We start from the raw sequence: 20,139 nt of genomic DNA on the forward strand, positions 1-20,139 counted from the left end.
TTTTATATCTATTTATTTATTTAAGTTTTGGCTGCATTGGGTCTTAGTTGCGTCATGCAGGATCTTTCGTTGGGGCACGCGGGATCTTCGTTGCGGTGCGCAGGCTTCTCTCTAGTTGCTGCGCCCGGGCTTAGTTGCCCCGCCGCACGTGGGATCTTAGTTCCCCCACCAGCAATCAAACCTGCATCCCCTGCATTGAAAAGTGGATTCTTCCCTCCACCAGGGAAGTCCCTGGGCATGATGTATTTTTTAATTGCTTGATTCAGTTTGCTAATTTTCAGCTGAAATTTTGCATCTATATTTATAAGTGAGAACCGTCTGTAATATTCCTTTCTTTCACTTTCCTTCTCTGGTTTTTCTATCATGGTCACATTGATCTCAGCAGCTTTGTAAATCCGGCTTATAAAACCACTTGAGTTTGGACTTCCATAGTTGCACAGTGGTTAAGAATCTACCTGGCAATGCAGGGGACACGGGTTCGAGCCCTGGTCCGGGAAGATCCCACAGGCCGCAGAGCAACTAAGCCTGTGTGCACCACAACTACTGAGCCTGTGCCCTAGAGCCCGCAAGCCACAACTACTGAGCCCACGTGCCACAACTACTGAGCCCATGTGCCACAACTACTGAGTCTGCACGCCTAAAGCCTGTGCTCTGCAACAAGAGAAGCCACAGCAATGAGAAGCCCGCGCACCGCAAACAAGAGTAGTCCCCGCTCGCCGCAACTAGAGAAAGCCTGCGCGTAGCATCGAAGACCCAACACAGCCAAAAATAAATAAATAGATTTATTTAAAAAAACAAACAAACACTTGAGTTTGAAGAAAGGAGAAAAAAAGATGAAGAATTACTCTAACCAGTATTAAGTTTCATTATATAGCTATAGTAGTAAATAATCTTTCTCTTTTTTGTGTTTTATTCTTTGATTTATGTTTTTATATTATTGTTTTATTTTTAAATAGTTTTTTTTTATTTTCAATATTCCATTATCTGAATTTCTGGTGGATATATTCCAGTTCTTTGTCATGATTATTGACTTTAGCTTTCATTGGTTTGTAATTGTAGATTGCAAACTCATCTTTGGCAAGGCTTACCTTCCTAAATTGTTTTACCTATTTTACTGCTACTTCATACTTTTAGCTGTTTGTTGTGGGAGGATTTTCAGTTTATCTTAGTCTTCCACATTGCAGAAACCGGAAATCAAACCCAACATTATTTGCTTATCTGCTGTTGATGTTAGCGGTAACTTGGCAAGGCTGCTCACCTCATCTTCTGAGAGAGCACTGCTTGTTCTGCCAGCAGTTTTTGTGGGTTCTGATCCATCTGCTTCCACGTTAGGCCAGACTTTCAAGTCATGCATCCCCTGGCAAAACATGCCATATTTTCCAAACCGTGAAACGGTTGGTCCTCCCACAGACACTGCCTTTCCTGGCCCAACACATCCCAAATAGTCAGGGCCACTTGGGCACTCCTAGGCCAGTCAGGGTATTTCACAGGCAGATTTAGCCATTCATTCCAGTTCCATCTCATACTAAATGCCTTGTAGGAGGGTCTCACTGGCAAGGCCAGAGGCTTCCCTTCTGCAAAAACTTGGCAAGTAACATAGAGGTCAGAACATGTTTTTTGGTACAGTCCTGAAAACTTCCACACTGGGTCTTCTAGAACAGCTTTATAACTCTTTTGTTCTCTCTCCCCTTCCAAACTTCCTGTGTTAAACTGCACACTGATGTCCAGGTCACAACGGTAGATGTAGTGAAACTTCTCCGCTTCCCCCGTGCCCCGCTCCACCCACTCCGGGCAAGAGAAACACCTAAGGCTGAAAGCAGGATGCTGGGCAGACTCCAGGACTGAACTCCTTCATTTATTCTTTTTAAACCACCTGTTCTCTTAAAGGAAGCCACCAAAAGCCAGGGTGACAATGACAAAGAACCCAGGTGTCCACAATGCCTCTGTCACTCTGGGTTTCACGTGGGGTCTGCTTTGTAGTAAGTGATTTCAGTAGTAAGTCCTTGATAACAGAAATTCATGAGAACTCTAAGGCAATGCCTGGACTTCAACTGCCTTCGGTCAGAGACCCAAACATCTCCAGTGTGATCTTGATTTTATAGTTTTTCTTTTCACATAGGACTTTCAGATGACAGCAGACACAGGCTGGGCTATCCTTCCTAAGGTGGCACTTGTGTCCTCTCAGCAGTGGTGCTGGTGGCTCTCCCCAGCTGTCCCACCTGCTATAGAAAGTGAAAGATCACGGCTGCCACGTGTAAATAAAAACAAGAGCAAAGGTTTTCTTAAAGAAGCCATGTCAACAGGAAACTAAAGTGGAATTCTAAACCGTGGATATGCCATCGCATATCCACCCCTTCACAAAAGGGGACTTACGTGTTCCCCAAAGTAAGGTTACTTTTAGGAGGAAAGGCTAGAGAAATGAGTAAGCTTGGAAGTATTCTCGAATTTTATAAATGTATCGGGGAGTCCACATTTTAAACAATGTATCTGACCCAGGACTCCTGATGAAACTTCCTTGGTTCCCACTAGAACACCAGGGTAGCTCGGATGCTCTATAAATCATTTAACTTCTTGATAGATATCCAGTTTGCTTCCAGATTTGACTTTTGTGACGGGCATTTCTGATTACTTGCCTGATTATTGTCTTGGGTGGCTATTGGAATATTCTGTCAGGTATATTAGGAACGGCGCTTGGAGGGCAAGCAGCTGAACCTGGGGGAGGTGGGGTTTAGCAAGGAATCAGAAGAGGCAAGAGTAAAGGGGAAGGGAGACAAACCAGGGACAAAGAAGGCAAGAGCAAGGAGAGACAATCTGGGAATTTGTAAATGGCTGTCACTGCTTTTACATCACACCTACCCAAGTCGAATGGATGACTCCTCCTCACCTCTTGGCTATCTTCATAGTTTTCTGACCACTCCAGTCTCTCCTGGTCCCCATTTCTCTCCTCACTATTAAATGTAAGCATTGCACATGGTTCTTGTCCTGCCCTGTTCATGAGATCAAGACCTCAGGGTCTCATATGTCCATTAGCTGTTCTCTTTCTCTTTACTCCCTGAATCTGGCACTGCCATATGCAGGTTAGCCTATTCTTAAAGTCAATAAGCACTGGGGAGCCCTGGAAGGTTTTTGAGCAAGTGAGTAACATGGTGAGTAGCATGGTGAGGGAGTAGCAGGGTAAGGAAGTAGCAGGGTAAGGGAGTAGCACGGTAAGGGAGTAGCAGGGTAAGGGAGTAGCAGGGTAAGGGAGTAGCACGGTAAGGGAGTAGCATGGTAAGGGAGTAGCAGGGTAAGGGAGTAGCAGGGTAAGGGAGTAGCAGGGTAAGGAAGTAGCAGGGTAAGGGAGTAGCAGGGTAAGGGAGTAGCATGGTAAGGAAGTAGCAGGGTAAGGGAGTAGCAGGGTAAGGGAGTAGCAGGGTAAGGGAGTAGCACAGTAAGGGAGTAATAACGTAAGGAACATGGTAAGCCTCCGGCAGGAGGGGCCAAAGTCTCTTGGGGTTAGGAGAACAGTAGCTGAGATCTGGGAGATCTCCAGCCAGCACCTGAACACCTAGATCTGGAGCTCAGGAGAGAGGTGGGAGCGCCATCTCCCACATCTGGGAATCATCTTTCCAGGGGGGCCAGGTGAAGCTGTGAGGGCAGATCAGCACCAAGAGGGGTGGAGAGCCAGGAGTTCCAAAGGCAAAACCTTCTCAAGCAGCCATCCTTAGGAGGCCCGGAAAGCAACAAAGAAGGTAGTCAGGGTGTGGGCCGAAGAAGGGCGAGGAACCAACACCAAGCGAGGGGAAGGTGGGAGGTGAAGAGGAAGCTCTGGCCAAGAGCTCAGCTCACGTCGAGCACGCCCAGGGAGGAGGGGGACCGAGGGGAGCCCAACGGCTCTAGAGACGAGGCACTTCCTCCACCACCTGCTCCTCCTGCCAGCCAGGTTTTCCTGCCGACGCGGCCACTGCCCTCAGCCAGCCCATCCTCACCTTGCCCTGCAGCCGCGCCCCGCCCCAAGCTCCACTGTACACGCTCATCAGCCACGCTCACGCTGTTCCAGTGTCCCCTGCCTTCCCCTCAGTCACCTCTCTTCTGGGCAACTTCACTGTGACACAAATCAACCATCTCCCGGCCTCCTTGGTATCCCACCTCCACTCCATCCTGTTACTTCTGCCAGATGACTCTTCCGAAAGCTGAGCTCCAGTCGTGGAGTCCTCCACTCAGAGACCCTTAATGACTCCCCATTACCCACCGATTCAAGGTCAGATGACGGTCAAAGCTCACCTTTGCAGCTCGGCACCGAGGTTTCTCCTACAAGGCCTTTATGGCTCAACCCAGCTGTTCTCCCGAACTCTTAGGCCATGCATGCATTCTGCCTTAGACCAGAGCCAAGCCTTCATTTCTCTGTAAGCAGTACTAGCCCCCCTCCACCCCTCCCAGGGGCCGTGTCTATCTCTTGGACAACCCTGGGCTTCTTAGATGCTTCTCGGAGGTGTCTGTTGCATTTAGGTCACTCGAGCGGGCAGAAGTGGAGTCTCTCCCCGAAGAGGTGAGAACTGGAACAGAATGGAGCGCTTGGCCCGGGAGGAAAGGGAAGCCCTTCCTTTCATGGATTTTCTGGGCTGGAATTTAAAGAGTGTGGATGGGCTGGAAAGGGCTCCTAAGTGATGAAGATGGTCTCTGTCGTAGGACGAACCAGGAGCTCCAGAACTAGAGGGGACCCCGGGTCGAAGACAAAAAGTGCGGCCAGCATCTCTTTCACTCAGTGAAACTTCAGCGAATATCACACACCAAGCCCCATGCTATGTGCCCATAGTAGTGGACAGGTAAGCTGGCTCTTCAAAAAGAAAGAGCCCGGATTTATAGCACTGGCCCATTTCTGTGGTGTAAACATCCCTACCACTGCTGATTTCAAGCTACCAGCGTGACATGACCGAATTCGAAGCTGGGAAAAAATGAGCCCAGTCAGCTCCGGGGAGCTGGTGCAGGACAAGACGGCACACCAACAGTGGGGACAGAGCTGGGGATTGGATGGACTAGTAAGTGTCTCGTGGAGCCTGGTCTAAAGGTTATCAAGTTACTGTTTTACATCCACGGCCACCTCCACTACCATCTTGGTGGGTCTTGATTTGATGTCTTCTCTTATATTCTTCTATTAGACTGTATGGCCTGAAAGGGTGGGAACACCACTGACACTTGGCTCGTGTCCCCAGGGCGCCAGGCACGGTGCTCTGCTCGCGGGAGGCGCTCTGGACTTGCTGGCAGGTGGACTCCGTGGGGCAGGGAGAGAAATCTGCTGAATGGGTACATACGCACTGGATGCCCTCCGGTCCGGAGTGGAGGCAATCAACAAGCCACAAGGCAGCTTTGAGAAGCACAGTGCTGGCCTTTGGTAAAAGTGCAAAGCAGGAAGTTTACCTAAAGCCTTCTCCACTCTCTGATCAGCACCGCTGCCCACCTCCTGGCACCGCTGCCCATGGCTGGTTCTCAAGCCTGACCTCAACCCTGACTCCCCACCCTCACTAAAGTCTTTGGTGGTTATGCTGAAAGCAGGCGCTCTGACCTCCCAAACTGTGATGAGTCAAGAGCTGTCCCTGGCTTTTCAAAGGGGTCCGAGACACCCCAGCCCCATTCTCAACTCCAGAATAGGTCTAGTTCCTGGTTTAAGCTGTGCTCTTTAGGAAGTATGGGTGGATTCTGGTCCCCCTCGGGGTCTTCCGTGTAGAGGGACCCTGATTAAGCCTCCATAAAGGGATGAGAGAGGGAAAACAGGCATGAGCGTGCCAGGCACCAGGGCTGGGCATCCCAGGTGCTGGCAGCCTCTCACACTCATGATCCCACAAGGATAGAAGAGCTGCCACCCTCCCCAGCAGAGTGAGCAAAGCCATGGAGGCTCCCAGCCCTGCTCCATCATCTCTCGTGACCATCCCTGGCCACCTGCTTCCATTTTGATAAGAGGGCTGAGGGGCACTTCCCATCGAAGCCATAGATCCTGGTCCTTAATGCACCAGACTGCAGGCGGCACAAGCTCCATGAATTAGGTTCCTTTTCTCCATCCACTTCCCTCTTATTTCAACATCCCCACCAAAGAGCCCACAACACTTCAAAGATCAAGGCTTTATTTTCTGTAGCTCCAGTGTCACAACTGTAGCAGCATATCAGAAATATCCCCACACAGAAACACACATTTCTCCCCTTCTTCCAGGAACTGGTGACAATCAAGAGGCAGAAACCATGATATTTACGACAGGAATTTAAGAAAGGACACTGGCCCACCCTAGCAACATACATCGTGCGTCTCGCAGGTGGGAAGCAGCAGTACATTTGTATTGAACAGGAACAATCATCCTTAAATAAAGTTAAATAAAACCTTAATGGCATAACAACGTGTTGCCAGTGCAGCCTTGGGGGGGGGGGGACTTTGGAGGACAGCTCTTGGAACAAGACATCAGCATTTAAAAAAAAAGAAAAGAAAAAGAAACCACACAAAAGGATGCAGGCCAGTATCTAGCGAGTTTCGATCCAAAGTTAAGAAAAAAAAAACATGGCTTGAAGATTTATCCCATTTGGAAAAAAATCAATTTTTTAATTCTAAAAAGTAAAACTCAGATGTATGAGGGGTTGGATCACAAATCATGGTCTGGACAGAAGTCACTGTTATTGAGTATTGTACTCAAGTGGCATTGCTGGGCGGCAGATGACGCCCCAATGACACCGAAGACACCAGTGACCAAGTTTGTGCCGTGACTGACTACGTTAGGTTGGTCATCGCCAGGGCTGGGGGATGGGGAGAACATGTTCCTATTTCGTTCTTGGCCAAGTCAAAGTCACAGTCAACTGGGCTGCAGTCTGCATGGGGCAGCAAGACAAGCTTTGGAGCTCAGGGTGAGGCGGGGGGCGGTGGTTACCTCCCCCAGAATTCAAGACCACTTCTAGTTGTTTAGCGCTTCACAACTTTCAAAGCTTTTTCAGATACATCGCTCGTTCAGCCTCTGGAAGACCCAGTGGGGAAGGCAGGACAGGTGGCATCACCCCCATTTCCCAGCCGATCCCTACACACTGGGAAAGGAAAGCCAGGATCAGACCTTCCGACTCTGAAATCTGGACTCTATCTCTCCTGACCCAAAGGAGTTCTCCCTGAGAAGTGAGCCGTTTCTTTCCTCAATACCATCGAAAAACAAAATCCCATAAGAAATAAGGAATATTTTGCAGCAGTGTGGTGTATCTGAAGTGGACAAAAAGGGGTGGTTGGATAATTATTTTAGAATTCGATCTAGATTTTCTTCCATCTGCAAAATGTAACACTGACGGGGTATATGTTTAGAGATGTCAACACTTCCCCCAGCAGTTTGGTCTCCGTGGGCTTCTGGCATCCCTGAGTGGGGATGCAACTGCAACGGAGCGGGGAAGCTCGCTGCAACTGATTTCCACCGGGGGATGGGGGTGGGCTAACTCCGAGGTGGGACAGGTCAGCAGGCAGGCCCCCCAGCCCCTGCTCATTGGGGCACGTGTGGGAGCTGCCTGACATGGGTTTCTGCTGTCCTGGACCTGCAAACTACTCCCAGAGGCACAGCACACGATGTTCTGAGATGCCAAAGTCCCAGCACCACCTGAGTTCATCCCAGGAGTCACGGCATCCGAAGGAGCCCGGGTCTGAGCCTCAGTGAGAATGCAAGACATGGACCGTGCCTAAGGCGAAGGGCGAAAGGCGAAGGGCAAAGGGTCAAGGTCAGGACCAGGCCGACCAGAAGGAAAACACACACGTACTTCCTGCTCATTTTGAAAGACAGCTCTAAAGGAAACTGTGAAGCCACTGGGTCTTCCCTCGGAGAGAGGCCTGGGAAGGCCTGGCTGGAGGAAACAGGCTTGCGTTTGCTCTCAGGGATAATCTGGCTCAGATAGGCCATTTCAGGAAACAAGGCATCGTGTTCCCAGCTGGCGTGGATCAAGCAAGGCTAAAGATGGTTCGAGAGGCGTCCTGACTGAGCACGAGGGCCCGGGTCCCTTGCGCAGTGGGGCTGGGGAGCCTGGCCTGTCCCTGCGCGGTGAGAGGCTCTTAAGGTGGAAATTTGTGATGGGCAGGTGTACAGACAAATGCCGTAGATATGCTTGCTGTGTTTTGTAAAACCCCTAAAACTGCACAGGGAAACACAGGAGATCAGGAGATTTAGTCAAACACACACACAGACAAGGATACCTGAAGTGCCTGGGTTAAGACTGTTGGAGAATTAAGTCCTAGGATCAAGGTAGGATTTATCACACATGCCCGCCCAACAAGTGGCCAAGCATTGGCATTTCAAGGGCTTTTAAGTGCTGGCCCCGCGAGGCATACATTCACGTCACCCACAAGGGAAGGAAATGGTTTCAGTAAGTGTAAGACCAGCCACCCTAATTCCACTGGGGCCACTGTGCTCCAGTGTGAGCCGTGCTGCCGCCCAGTACGTGTGCGTGAGGGCGAGCACACAGCAAGAGGAAAAGCCCCAGGGCCAGATCTTTGGTCCTGGAATTTCTAGGAAAAGACCAAGGGAAAAGGCACATGAAGGTGACTGATTGAGTAAGAAAAAAAAAAGTAGCTAAAAGTATTATAGCATTATTTTGACTTGTTTTTCAACGTACCATTTTCCCCTATGAAAAGAAAATTCAAAATATAAACCTTATATTTATTATTTTACATTCAAGTGGAACTTCCATCTGGGGCGGGCTCAACACAATTTTAGGCCACGTGGAGCAACGTATTACTTTGGTGCCTTTTGACTTAACCCGATGGAAGAATTCAGCTATTTTTTTTTTTAAACAGCTTTATATTCCCAGCTGTAACACTTGCTTGTACACACACACAGGCACACACGCAAATCCCAAAACTTCTACATAGAAAAATAAAGGATAAACATTATCCATCTATGTGAGACTGTGTACTGGAACTTCTATATACATAATTTTTTTTTCCTCTTTAATGTTTTCAGTCACTCCACATTTTCTTCCCTCCTGGGTGATCTACGTACGATTCTAGGGGAGGAGATGCTATACTGAAGCAGAAAGGCTACATCGCTCTCGGGGGCGGGGGGCGGGGGGGGGAGGAAGAGAAAAAGCACTTTCTCGCTCCCCTGTCAGTCTTTCGACACGTTCTACCACCTGGGATGTCCCTGCGGACGGACGGCCGTCGTGTAAGCGGCTGTCCCGTCCTCTCCTCTCTCTAAGGCGTCAAAGAGCAGATCCTGCCAACACCCTGCCCCAGGAATCTTGGTGTGAGGGCAGGGGAAGGGCAGCAGTCAGGGAAAGTCTTTGCACCATCAAAGATTCTGGCATCACTTCCCACAGCCCGTTCCTTTAGTACGGAGTTCGATTCTCTAGCTTGTGCTTGGTGAGGAAGTACTTGAAGAACTCGTAGACGGACCAGGAGATGGCAGTGGACGGCATCTGGTAGATGACGCGGGCCTGCACGCCCTTGAAGTAGCCCGGCAGGCCGTTGAGCTGGTACACCGTCCGGAAGGCGTTGGCCATGCCCGACAGCCGGCCGCTGACGTTGGCCAGGTTGAGGGCCATGTTCTCCTGAGTGTTGAGGAGGGTTTTACAAACGTCCAGAGGGGTGGTAGCGGCTGCAGCCAGGGCCCCGGCCAGCCCGCCTGAGATGATGTGGGACTGCGGGTTGTAGCCCCGGTACGGGTTGATCTGCTCCTGCAGGAACTCATAGGTGATGAAGTGGATGGACTGGAAGGGAACGTTCATGGTCAGCTGCGTGGTGTAACTCCGGTAGAAGGCCCCCAAGCCCTCCGTCCCCCACACGGTCCGGATGCAGCTGAGGGCCGACCGGTGCGGCGAGTCGTACATCTGCAAGCGCTGCTTCACAACTGTGGGCGGGTCCCGGGTGGTTGGGTTTAGCCCCACCCCAGGTCGGAGTGAGATGGGAAGCCAAGCCATAAAGAGAAACAAGCAAGTTTAGACACATGGGTAACAGGGCACAGAGAGCTAGCACACACCCAGCCCCAGCCCGAGAAACCACCGAGGGCCAGCTCCAGGGCATCCCGTTTAAACACTCGCCTCCGGGATCCAGGGCCAGGAGGTGGCTGTTTCCTGACGTTTCTCCTGCCTGACTCTTGGTTGACGTGGCCCCCAAACCAGGCAGCCACTTCAGACGAGACTCCCCGAGCTGAGCCCCCAGGCCCTAGCTGCCTCGAGCTTCACACACGCTGAGAAATCTAAACCCTGCTCCTGGCTCCTCGGCCCTCTTCCGTCCCAGTACGTCTATTGGACACAGGTCCCGTCTTTTATTCTCAGTGGTCTGTACCTCTGACAGTGTTTTTAGCTTCTGGGTCTCAGTGCTCTTGGAAGAGACACTAGAATGATATCAGCCCAAGCTCAATGGCAAACTCCAGTGAGGACCCTGGCTTTATTAACACAAAAGTAACTGGCGGGTCAAAGGACATGGGCCAAATACTTAGAATTTTAATTGTCCCCACGCATTGCAAGATAAACACGTACAGTGTGCTTTACTTTTAAAGAAATAAAGTCCTTAAAACGATATAATGTCAAGGAGAGGAGGGTGGAGTTGAACCTCATTTTTCTCTCCTTCAAAAAAAGTAGAAATAAAATTCTTGCCTGGTTGACATGGGCTAACTTACTGCTCATTGATATGAATTGCCTTAAACACACAGAAAAAGCAGCCCACCTCCCAATCTGACCCATACATCCCTGAAAGTCAGAACAAGTTTCCTATCTGCTAAGGCATGGGAGGCAGCTGACAGCAAATAAATTGTAACCTTAAACCAGACAAACTTATAATGCAAGATTTAAAATGCTGCACTTTTTAACCTCTGATTCTCCCTTCTGGCAAGGGACCATTTTCAGATAGAGGAGGAAAAGGGAGAGAGTCCTACATCTCACACAGAGAATAACCCAGCTGAAGGTATGCCCAGCACTGGGTCCAAAACCTCCTCACCATTCAGACCCAAGTTGGCTGAGAACGCGAGGATACTGAAAAAGCTGACAGAACTCGTCTGAACAGCTAAGAATTGCTTTATAATGCTCCCAAAATTCCAAAGGAAAAAAAAAAAGAAGGTAACGTGGGAGAAGACAGCTACAGCAAAATGGCCAAATATTAATTTATGAAGTAGAGTGATACACACATGGGGGTTCACCATACTCTTCTCCCTACATTCGCCTGTTTGGAATTTTCCATAATAATTTCAAATTTCTTTTAAAAAAGCAAATTGAACATAAGCCCTAATGAATGGCCTCTGACAGGTTCCTTCTAAATTCGTCTATGGTTGATAATGGTTAACGAGGGCCCAGTGGGGTGTGTGTGTGTGCACATGTGTACGCACGTGAGCACACACAGGTTTCAGAGTAGTGCAAACGCACACAAAAGAATTGGCAGGAGAGCCTGTTAAGCAGATATCCTGTCTCTACCCCCAGATATTCTGGTTTAGTAGGTCTGGGGTGGAACCTGAGAATCACCATGTTTAACATGCTCCCAGGAGACACGGATGCTACTGGTCTGTGTAGCTCTGTTTAAGCGAACAGGAATCCCAGAGCTCAAATGCTCACGTGCCTTCTCGAGGCCTTTGAGAACATGGTACGAATTCTCCTGCTTATTCCGACTGGGGACCAGGAGTTCCCTTGCCCGACCTTCTGTCCCCACCCCCCAACTTTGCTCTGGCCCCTCTGCGCATCCCCTACTGCCACTCCCTGGGACCATGAAACATTACCTTCTGCTGGATTCATTACCGCATCGTGGAGCAGGGTGGCCATACTCCCAGCTATCCCTGCAAAACAAACTCCAGAAAATTACCCTCTGGGACCAGGGGTTCTGAGGAAGTTCCTGGAACTCTGGACCTTGCTTTCTAAGAAGCAAAACTCACTACCAACTCCACCCAGGTGAGCACTGACTCTTAAAACCCTAAAGTGATCATGGAAAATACTGGATAAAAATGAGGAAGGTAACACAGGCACCGTTACTCACATTTCAATACTGCAGAACCTCATTTTCCCTAGGAAAAGGCTAGACCTGCCAACACTGGATGCTACCAGAAAACACACTTGGTGGCTTTTTCCACCACAGAGATTTTAATTCTCTCGCATCTCTGGCCTTTGTCTACAGATTAACCCACTCTGCCCTTACGCTGGGGGCAATGGAAGGGGATGATATCATGTATACAGCAGAGACAGGGGTGGGGGCGGGGAGAGAGAAATCTTTAAGAAAATTCCTTAATAAAATCCAGGCATTTTTTAAAGCAAATGGCCAAGGGCAAAGGGCGTCAGGGAGATCTGCATATGGCAGATTTCCAGGGTGAGTCTGCAAAGTGATGACGTGTCTCAGAAATGGCCGAGCCCATCTGAGGGTCTCCTCTGGCCTGGCTTCAAGAACCAGGAACTTCGAAAGCCAGATTCCAGCCTGGAATTTTGCATTTGGCTCTGGGTTTCCTCCCTCTGTGGGTGACACTGCCCAGTAATTAAGATAACTGCTAAAAGGTGGGAAGAATGAGGGACACAGGCTAAGGCTTCACAAATGCATATCTATCCCCTTCCCTCCCTCCCTCCCACACGCTTAGGATCATCCCCAGAAAGGTCAAAACGCGACCAAAGCACACACCACAGTGAAGCAATAACAGTGCTGGGTAGAACTTGACATAAACTGGGCTCCGTTCAAAACCGCCTTCAAGGGGCTCAGAGACCAAGGAGCTAAAAAGGCAGTTTCAGCAAAAGGAGGGCCCTGAGGCCACGAACTTGAGGACAGCATCAAGAGTGCAGATCTTGGTGACGGTCCGGACAAATGCAACTAGGGGCCGATTTTGAAAAAGCAAAACCAATGTCTGCAAACCAGCCAGGTTGGAGTCATTATTACCAGGGTTTGCTGATGGGAGGGATGCTTTCTGGTTCTGAGTAGCACAAAAAAGAGAAGGGGTAGAAAGTTGTTGCCAGTCACATCTACCTCTCTGTTGCTGAAAAATAAATTTGTTAAAGTAAGTTCTCCTTATGCCACTAGCCAGAGTCTCGCTCCAAACCCAAACAGAAACCAACAAAAGCCAAACCCACAGGAGGCGAAAATAACCACTTGGCAGGACCCAGTAAGACAAGCCTATAAAACAGTTGCCTGCAGCCAGCTCAGGCCACCCCCCACCCTCCTGGTTCCCTCAAAACAACAAAAGAAAACGATTTCAGCCCTTGCTTGCAGAGAGATGCAACAGACGGAAGAGAACGGGGGCGAAATTCCCCAATCCCCAGAAGCTTAGGTGGGAAAGGTCCTCTGCGCAGGAGCAAATCCTTTGTCAGCCATAAAACTTCTTGACCTTTTAAAGCTTAGTTAGATCTTGACGTTGTAGAGACCTGTTGGGCCAGTTTTTAAATAGTCTCAAAGAAGCTGTCCAGATAACCTTTTTTTTTTTTTTTTTTTTTTTTTTTTTGGAATCCAGCATTCAAAAGTTTTGTTTCTATTCAGGGTTGTTTGTTTCTTTTTTTCTCCCCTAGATCTGATCATTAATGGCTTTTGAATTTTTTTTTTTTTTTTTAAAAAAAGCAAAAAGGCAAAACCCACTCAACAATGAAACACCTCTGTCACTGATTCTCCCTGGGCTTCAGAGAGCGAAGGAGGGGAATGAAAAAAAGTGCGTGCGCGTGTGTGTGTGCGTGTGTTTGGGTGTGTGTGCACACACATATCTAGAGTCCTCGATTCATGAGCAAGCGTGGCGGAGATGAGGCATCAGGCTGCTGGGTCACAGGGAGGAGAACCCTGGGGAAGGGTCTGTTGAAGGAGAGACCTTTCTAACTCCAGACAAATGCTTGCAAATACCGTTGGCTAGGTGGCTGTTCCCTTGGTGGTGGAAAACGGCATTTAAAGTCCTTTTCATGTTTTCGTAGCAGGCAAAATACAGGGCGTGGGCCGGCCCCGCGCCCATCATCATCACGTTGAGGCCTCGCAAGGGCCTCCAGAAGCCTTCAGTCCGTATGATTTTCTTGAGGGCTCCGTAGACGCTTGTGTAATGGGCCTTGGGATCTGGATTCAAACTCTGCATTCGTGTCTGGGGGAGGGCGAGAGAAGAAAAGAGTGGGGTTAATGAGGCTGGTCAGGAGCGAGAGGAAGACCCAGGGAGAGAGTGAGAAAATAACAGGCCATTTTTATAGATTCACAGGATTTCTGGGTGAAGAAAATTTTTATTCTTCTCCTTTCTGGAGTAGTCCCCCACCCCTACACACACACACACACACACACACACACACACACACACACACACACACACACACACACACACACACACACACACACACACACACGTTCACATGGATTTCACTATGCCCAGCAAAGGCGGTAAAAATGAGGGGCAGGATTTGGAGTAGGAACACCTGCCCGGCCACTGGGAAGCTGTGTGACTTCTGATGAATCCCTTAACCTCTCTGGGCCTCGGGATTTGGCACCAGAGACCAGTTTCCACGGATCGGGGTGGGGGGGATGGTTTCAGGATGATTCAAGTGCATTACATTTCTTGTGCACTTTATTTCTATTATTATTACATTGTAATATATAATGAAATAATTCTACAACTCACCGTAATGCAGAACCAGTGGGAGCCCTGAGCTTGTTTTCCTGTAACTAGACGGTCCCATCTGGGGGTGATGAGACCGCCTCAGCCCCACCTCAGATCATCAGGCATTAGATTCTCATAAGAAGCGCGCAACCTAGGTCCCTCGCATGTGCAGTTCACACATAGGGGTCGTGCTCCTATGAGAATCTAATGCCGCTGCTTATCTGACAGGAGGCGGAGCTCAGGCAGTGACGCAAGTGATGGGAAGTGGCTGTAAATACAGATGGAGCTTCACTCACTCACCTGCTGCTCACCTCCTGCTGTGTGGCCCAGGGGGTGGGGACCCCTGAAATAGAAGTATCATTATTATCCAGGGGTTCCCACTCCGGTTCTAAAGTCTTCTGTGCCCTCACTTATCTGAGGCCTCTGTGTTGTGGAAGCTCCATTCAGCCCCAACCATAAATCTCCCTGGAATCCTCCATCACCCACCCCCTCATCTCCTCTAAATGCATTTTACGTTTCGTCTATACAAGTTAGCACTGAACTAGATGGTCTTGTTCTTAACTTCTTCCTAAGTATAGTCTTGCCCCCTGGAGGCAAAGACCAACTTTCCCCATCTCTGTCATCCCCATCACATTCCCCAGGCACTTGAGTAGGTGTGATGGTGAATCTTATATGCCAACAACCCGGCGAGGCCACGGTACCCATGCTGGCTCCAATTATGGCCAAACACTAGTCTACATGTTGCTGTGAATGCATTTTATAGTTGAGATTACCATTTAAAGTCAGTAGACTGTGAGTAAAGCAGGTTACCCTCCGTTGTGTGGGTGTACCTCGTCTAATCAGGTGAAGGCCTGAAGAGAAAAGAAACTAATGTCCCCCAAAGAAGAAAGACTTCTGCCTCCAGTCTTTGGTTGTAACATCAACTCTTCCCTGGGTCTCCAGCTGGCCTGGCCTGAAGATTTTGGACTTGCCAGTCTCCACAATCATGTGAACCAATTTCTCTCTCTCTCTCTCTCTCTCTCACACACACACACACTCACACACACACACATATACACATTATTGGCTCTGTTTCTCTGAAGAGCCCTGACCAGTACAGTAGATAAGAAATATTTGTGGGTAACTGTACCACACTGGCTCAGTCCTGCAAAAGCAGCATTCCCTCCTCCACTCCCCTCCACCCAACACACAGAGTCTAGAGCAGAGGGTCTCCAAACTTTTGTAGGAATACCCTTTTACCTCTAAACAAAATCATAAAGAAACTAATATATAAAATAAAAGAGCTTCTCTGACTGGAAATGGGACAAAAAGTTCTGTCCCCTCCTCTCACTCCTCAAGGCAGAAATCCCCCCGACCAGGAACCCCAGGGCTCAGAGGAACAGCATGAAAACCAAATTAGTGGTGGTTTTATTTTTTGGCCCTGCGGCGCGGCACACGGAATCTTAGTTCCTTGACCAGGGATCGAACCCATGCCTCCTGAACTGGAAACGTGGAGCCTTAACCACTGGACCACTAGGGAAGTCCCAGGACACCTTTCATGCTTTAAAAAAAAAAAAAAGTAAAGACTACTTCTGACTATAAAATTGGCCTTTAAGTTCAATTTAGCTTTATTAAATACGACTTTCCCCTCTTTTCTTCTACCACAGACTGGTGAAAATGCCCCCTGACTCAGCCAGAGGAAGCCGCCAGACACCTGGGTCCCACATTCCCAGGGCGGGAATGGACAGGGTCAGTGTCCCTGTACCTTTTTGTTTAAGTGTTTTCTATTCTAACCCGTTTCAAAAGGATTTTAGGCACCTTGATAATAGAGGACACATTATAAGCAAACAAGACCAAAGGAAGAAGTGGGTGAGTGTGCCAACCAGAAGGGTCGCTGACTCATGGCTACAAAACCTGTGCTTTGTTCCTAAGGGCACTGCTGGCCAGAGAAAATAAAGTACACGAAACGCAAAGTGCTCCCTTTGGAAGAGACAAAACTGGTGCTCCAGGGACGGCAGAGGTCCTCTAGCACTAAATTCTAATGGATATTTGAAATTGCTCAAGCTTTAGAGCAAATGAAGCTTCATATTTCGCCTGGCTTTCTCTTGTCACTGCCCCCGATAAAAATCAGGAGCCTGATGCAGGAGATGGTACAACCAGGTGGCCGAGAAGGCAAGTTCTGCTCTCAGACAGAACTGATTCCATCACTTACGGTGTGACCCTGGACAAGGCAGGGGTCCTAAGTTTCAGCTTCCTCTTTTGAGAGAAGGAGTGAGAAAATTAAATGTCTGTTACTATCCTTACGGTTAATAACAATAAAGGATTCGTCAAGAGGCTAAGTAATATGGTTCTAGTACCTGGCCTTCCAGACCGTTCTAAGCTCCATGGAGCAGGGGTTGTGTCTGTCCGAGTCACAGCACATCTCCAATGCCTATGACAGTGTCTAACTCACAGTGGGGGACCAATAAATGTTTGCTGAATGAACGGATACGCAAACACACACACGTGCAACTTAGGATACCCACGAGGGTGAAGCGGTACTATGTCCCTTATTCACCTCCCCTAAATATAAGCATGCTTTCCCGTAATGACCTGTCCCTCCCATCACCCTGTATATCTAGAGCTCTCCTTACTGATGAAAAGTTCACATCTGGCTGCATTTCTCAAGCCCAGAGTGTGAGTCTCTGAGCCACAAGAGGACCAGAGGCAGCCTGTCCCTGGGGGCCTAGCTGGGGCCTGTCACTAAGAAGTGGCTCCTGCCAGGCCCATTCCCAGAGGACAGACCCGCCTCGGGGAAGGTCTGCAGCAGCTGCCTGTGCCGCCTCCTCCTGGTTTCTGGCCTGGGGTGGCAAGACCAGCCTACGGAGGACAGCCTTCCTCGGTCCCAGCAGCCCCTCGCAAGCAGGGGTGTGGCAGTGCGAGAGAACACACAGGACTGGAGTGAGACACTGGCTCCTGGCCCTCACTGGCTCTGACAGGGTCAAGTGGCCTTGGTTGTGGCATCTCACCTCTCTGGTCCCCAGTGCCCTCAACCGTAAAGCAAAGGGGAGGATCCAAACAGCGGCTAATGATCAGAGTCACTTGGGAAATGTCTAAAAATACCTGTCTGGGCACCACCCCAACACATATTGATTTAAAACTCTTTTTTAATTGAAGTATAGTTGATTTACAATGTCATGTTAGTTTCAGGTGTACAGCAAGGTGATTCAGTTCTCCCTCTCTCTCTCTCTCTCTCTCTCTCTCTCTCTCTCTATATATATATACACACACACATATATGTATATACGTGTATATATATATACATATTATTTTTCAGATTCTCTTCCATTACAGGGAAAAGAATTTTATTTTCCTTATTACAAAATATTGGGTATAGTTCCCTGTGTTTTACAGGAGGTCCCTGTTGGTTATCTATTTTATACATGGTAATGTGCACATGTTACTCCCAAATTCCTAATTTACCCCACCTTTCCCCTTTGGTAACCACAACTTTGCTATGTCTGTAGGTCTATTACTGTCTTGTAAATAAGTTCACTGGTATCTGTTGTTAAAAATTTTTAGATTTCACATATAAGTGATATCATATGATTATTCGTCTTCCTCTGTCTGGCTTAGTTTTTTTTTTAATTCCCCAGATGACCCTGATCCTCACTCACACTTTCGGAGAACTGCTAAATAAAGGCCCCTTCTAGGGCTTCCCTGGTGGCGCAGTGGTCGAGAGTCCGCCTGCCGATGCAGGGGACACGGGTTTGTGCCCCGGTCCGGGAAGATCCCACGTGCCGCGGAGCGGCTGGGCCCGTGAGCCATGGCCGCTGAGCCTGCGCGTCTGGAGCCTGTGCTCCGCAACGGGAGAGGCCACAACAGTGAGAGGCCCGCGTACCGCAAAAAAAAAAAAAAAATTAAAAAAAATAAAAAATAAAGGCCCCTTCTAGGCCCCAACGCTTTCTAATGACGTTCTTCACCCGGCCCCGGCAGTAATCAACACAGCTTTGGTCGCTTGAGGAGCGGTGAGGGCTGTGTGGGAGGGCGGTGTATGTGGAGAGGCGAAGGTAGGGAGTAGTGGGCGCACGGTGGCAGGGCTTTGGAGCCGGCCGAGCTGACATCGCTGGTCTGCACCATCCCCGCTCTGGGACCTCAAGCAGGTTCCTTAATCTTGGGGTATGGAAAAATCCCCCAGAAAGCTGTTGGCAGACTGTGAGGTAACCTCAGGAAACGCCTGGCTTGGAGTGCAGTCAACGATCATTGTCCCCCCTCCTACCTGCCCCCTATATATGGGAAGGCACGGCGGGCAGGGGCCGGAGGGCACGGGTGGTCTCTACCTTACAAAGTTGCTCATGTCAGCCGGCTCACGGAGACTTACAAGGGAACTTTGGGGTTGAGTTCTCACCTCCCCCCTCTTTATAGGAGGGGTGAGGCAGTTGGAATAAATAAATTTTGAACCAAAACATATCATCCTATGGAAAAGGACAGCTGGACTTCAGTGGACTTCTCTGTTCTCGGGGAGGTGGGCTACCCAGGTGGGCAGGCCATATTCAATGACCCCCGCCCGGAACAGAAGCAAGTGGCCCATGAGCGCTGAGGACCCAGGAAGCCCCCTCTCAGCCCACGTCAACCACCACAGCCAGGCTTGGGGCCAGCACCTCCTTGGTCCTGCAGCACCTTCATTTCTCCAATCAGCCTGCAGGGGGCACCCACTCGGGGTCGGGAGCCAGGAGACGAAGAGGAAATAAACAAGGAAAGTGTGAAGTAAGAGGAGAATGATACGGACTGTCAGAAAGAGCTCAGAAAAGGGGGCAGGACTGACCCATCTGTACCGTTACGTAAGGTCATGAAAGCATCCTCAGAAGGGAGCCTGAGAGAAGCTGAAGGTGGGCAAGTGAGAGCGAGGCTGCAGGGACCAGGGCTGGAGAGGAGATAATCAATAGAGTCTCTTTTTTTTCTTTTTCTGTGACACTGCCCATAAAATGTACAACTGAGGGCTGGGCATTTTCTATCTACCTGTGGACTAGAGAAGAAGAAAAAGTTAGGGGTGAGTGGGAACCACCCAAGTGTCCATCGATAGATGAATGGACAAGCAGAATGTGGTCCACCCGCACAGTGGAATATTATTCACCTTAAAAGTGAAGGAAATTCTGACTTGTGCTATGACATGGGTGAACCCTGAGGACATGATGCTAAGTGAAATAAGGCAATCACAGAAAGACACATAGTGTATGATTCCACTTATAAGAGGTCCTAGAGACCTCTAATTCATAGAGACAGAAAGTAGAATGATGGTTGCCAGGAGTTGGGGGGGAGCGGATACGGGGAGTTATTGTTTAAAGGGTAGGATTTGGAGTTTGTAAGATGTAGAGTTCTGGGACTTCCCTGGCGGTCCAGTGGTTAAGACTCTGTGCTTCCATTGCAGGGGGCACAATCCCTGGGCCTCGTCAGGGAACTAAAATCCTGCAAGCCACGCGGCCACAAAAAATTTTTTTAATTAAAAAAAAAAAGATGTAGCGTTTTGTGGATGGATGGTGGTGACGGCAGCACAACAGTATAAACATACTTAACGCCACTTAACAGGACATTTAAAAATGGTTAAGATGGTACCTTTGATGTTATGTGTATTTTACCACAATTAAAAAAAAAAGGTGTGAGGGTGGAGAGAAGGAAAAAGAAA

General features: G+C 49.0%; 1 protein-coding gene across 7 annotated transcripts in view; it reads right to left on the minus strand.

Moving 5' to 3' along the window:
* Nucleotides 1-6,081: 6,081 nt before the first annotated feature.
* The window catches only part of SLC25A37 (solute carrier family 25 member 37), a 43,730-nt gene continuing 29,672 nt past the window's right edge, over nucleotides 6,082-20,139 (minus strand). For 2 of the 7 annotated variants that reach the window (XM_033857651.2, XM_033857652.2), the window contains 4 exons: nucleotides 14,799-14,841; nucleotides 13,766-13,994; nucleotides 11,685-11,741; nucleotides 6,082-9,827 (listed from right to left, as the gene is read on the minus strand). In XM_033857651.2, the coding sequence (XP_033713542.1) occupies nucleotides 9,307-9,827; nucleotides 11,685-11,741; nucleotides 13,766-13,988 (801 nt within the window). In that variant the 5' untranslated portion in view covers nucleotides 13,989-13,994; nucleotides 14,799-14,841 and the 3' untranslated portion in view covers nucleotides 6,082-9,306. Of the gene's footprint in view, nucleotides 9,828-11,684; nucleotides 11,742-12,568; nucleotides 13,694-13,765; nucleotides 13,995-14,798; nucleotides 14,842-20,139 lie in introns of those variants that run through there. The other 5 variants (XM_033857648.2, XM_033857649.2, XM_019941297.3 and 2 more) reach the window with 4 other exon arrangements.

This window comes from Tursiops truncatus, chromosome 6, assembly GCF_011762595.2.
Source record: "Tursiops truncatus isolate mTurTru1 chromosome 6, mTurTru1.mat.Y, whole genome shotgun sequence".
NCBI lineage: Eukaryota > Metazoa > Chordata > Mammalia > Artiodactyla > Delphinidae > Tursiops > Tursiops truncatus.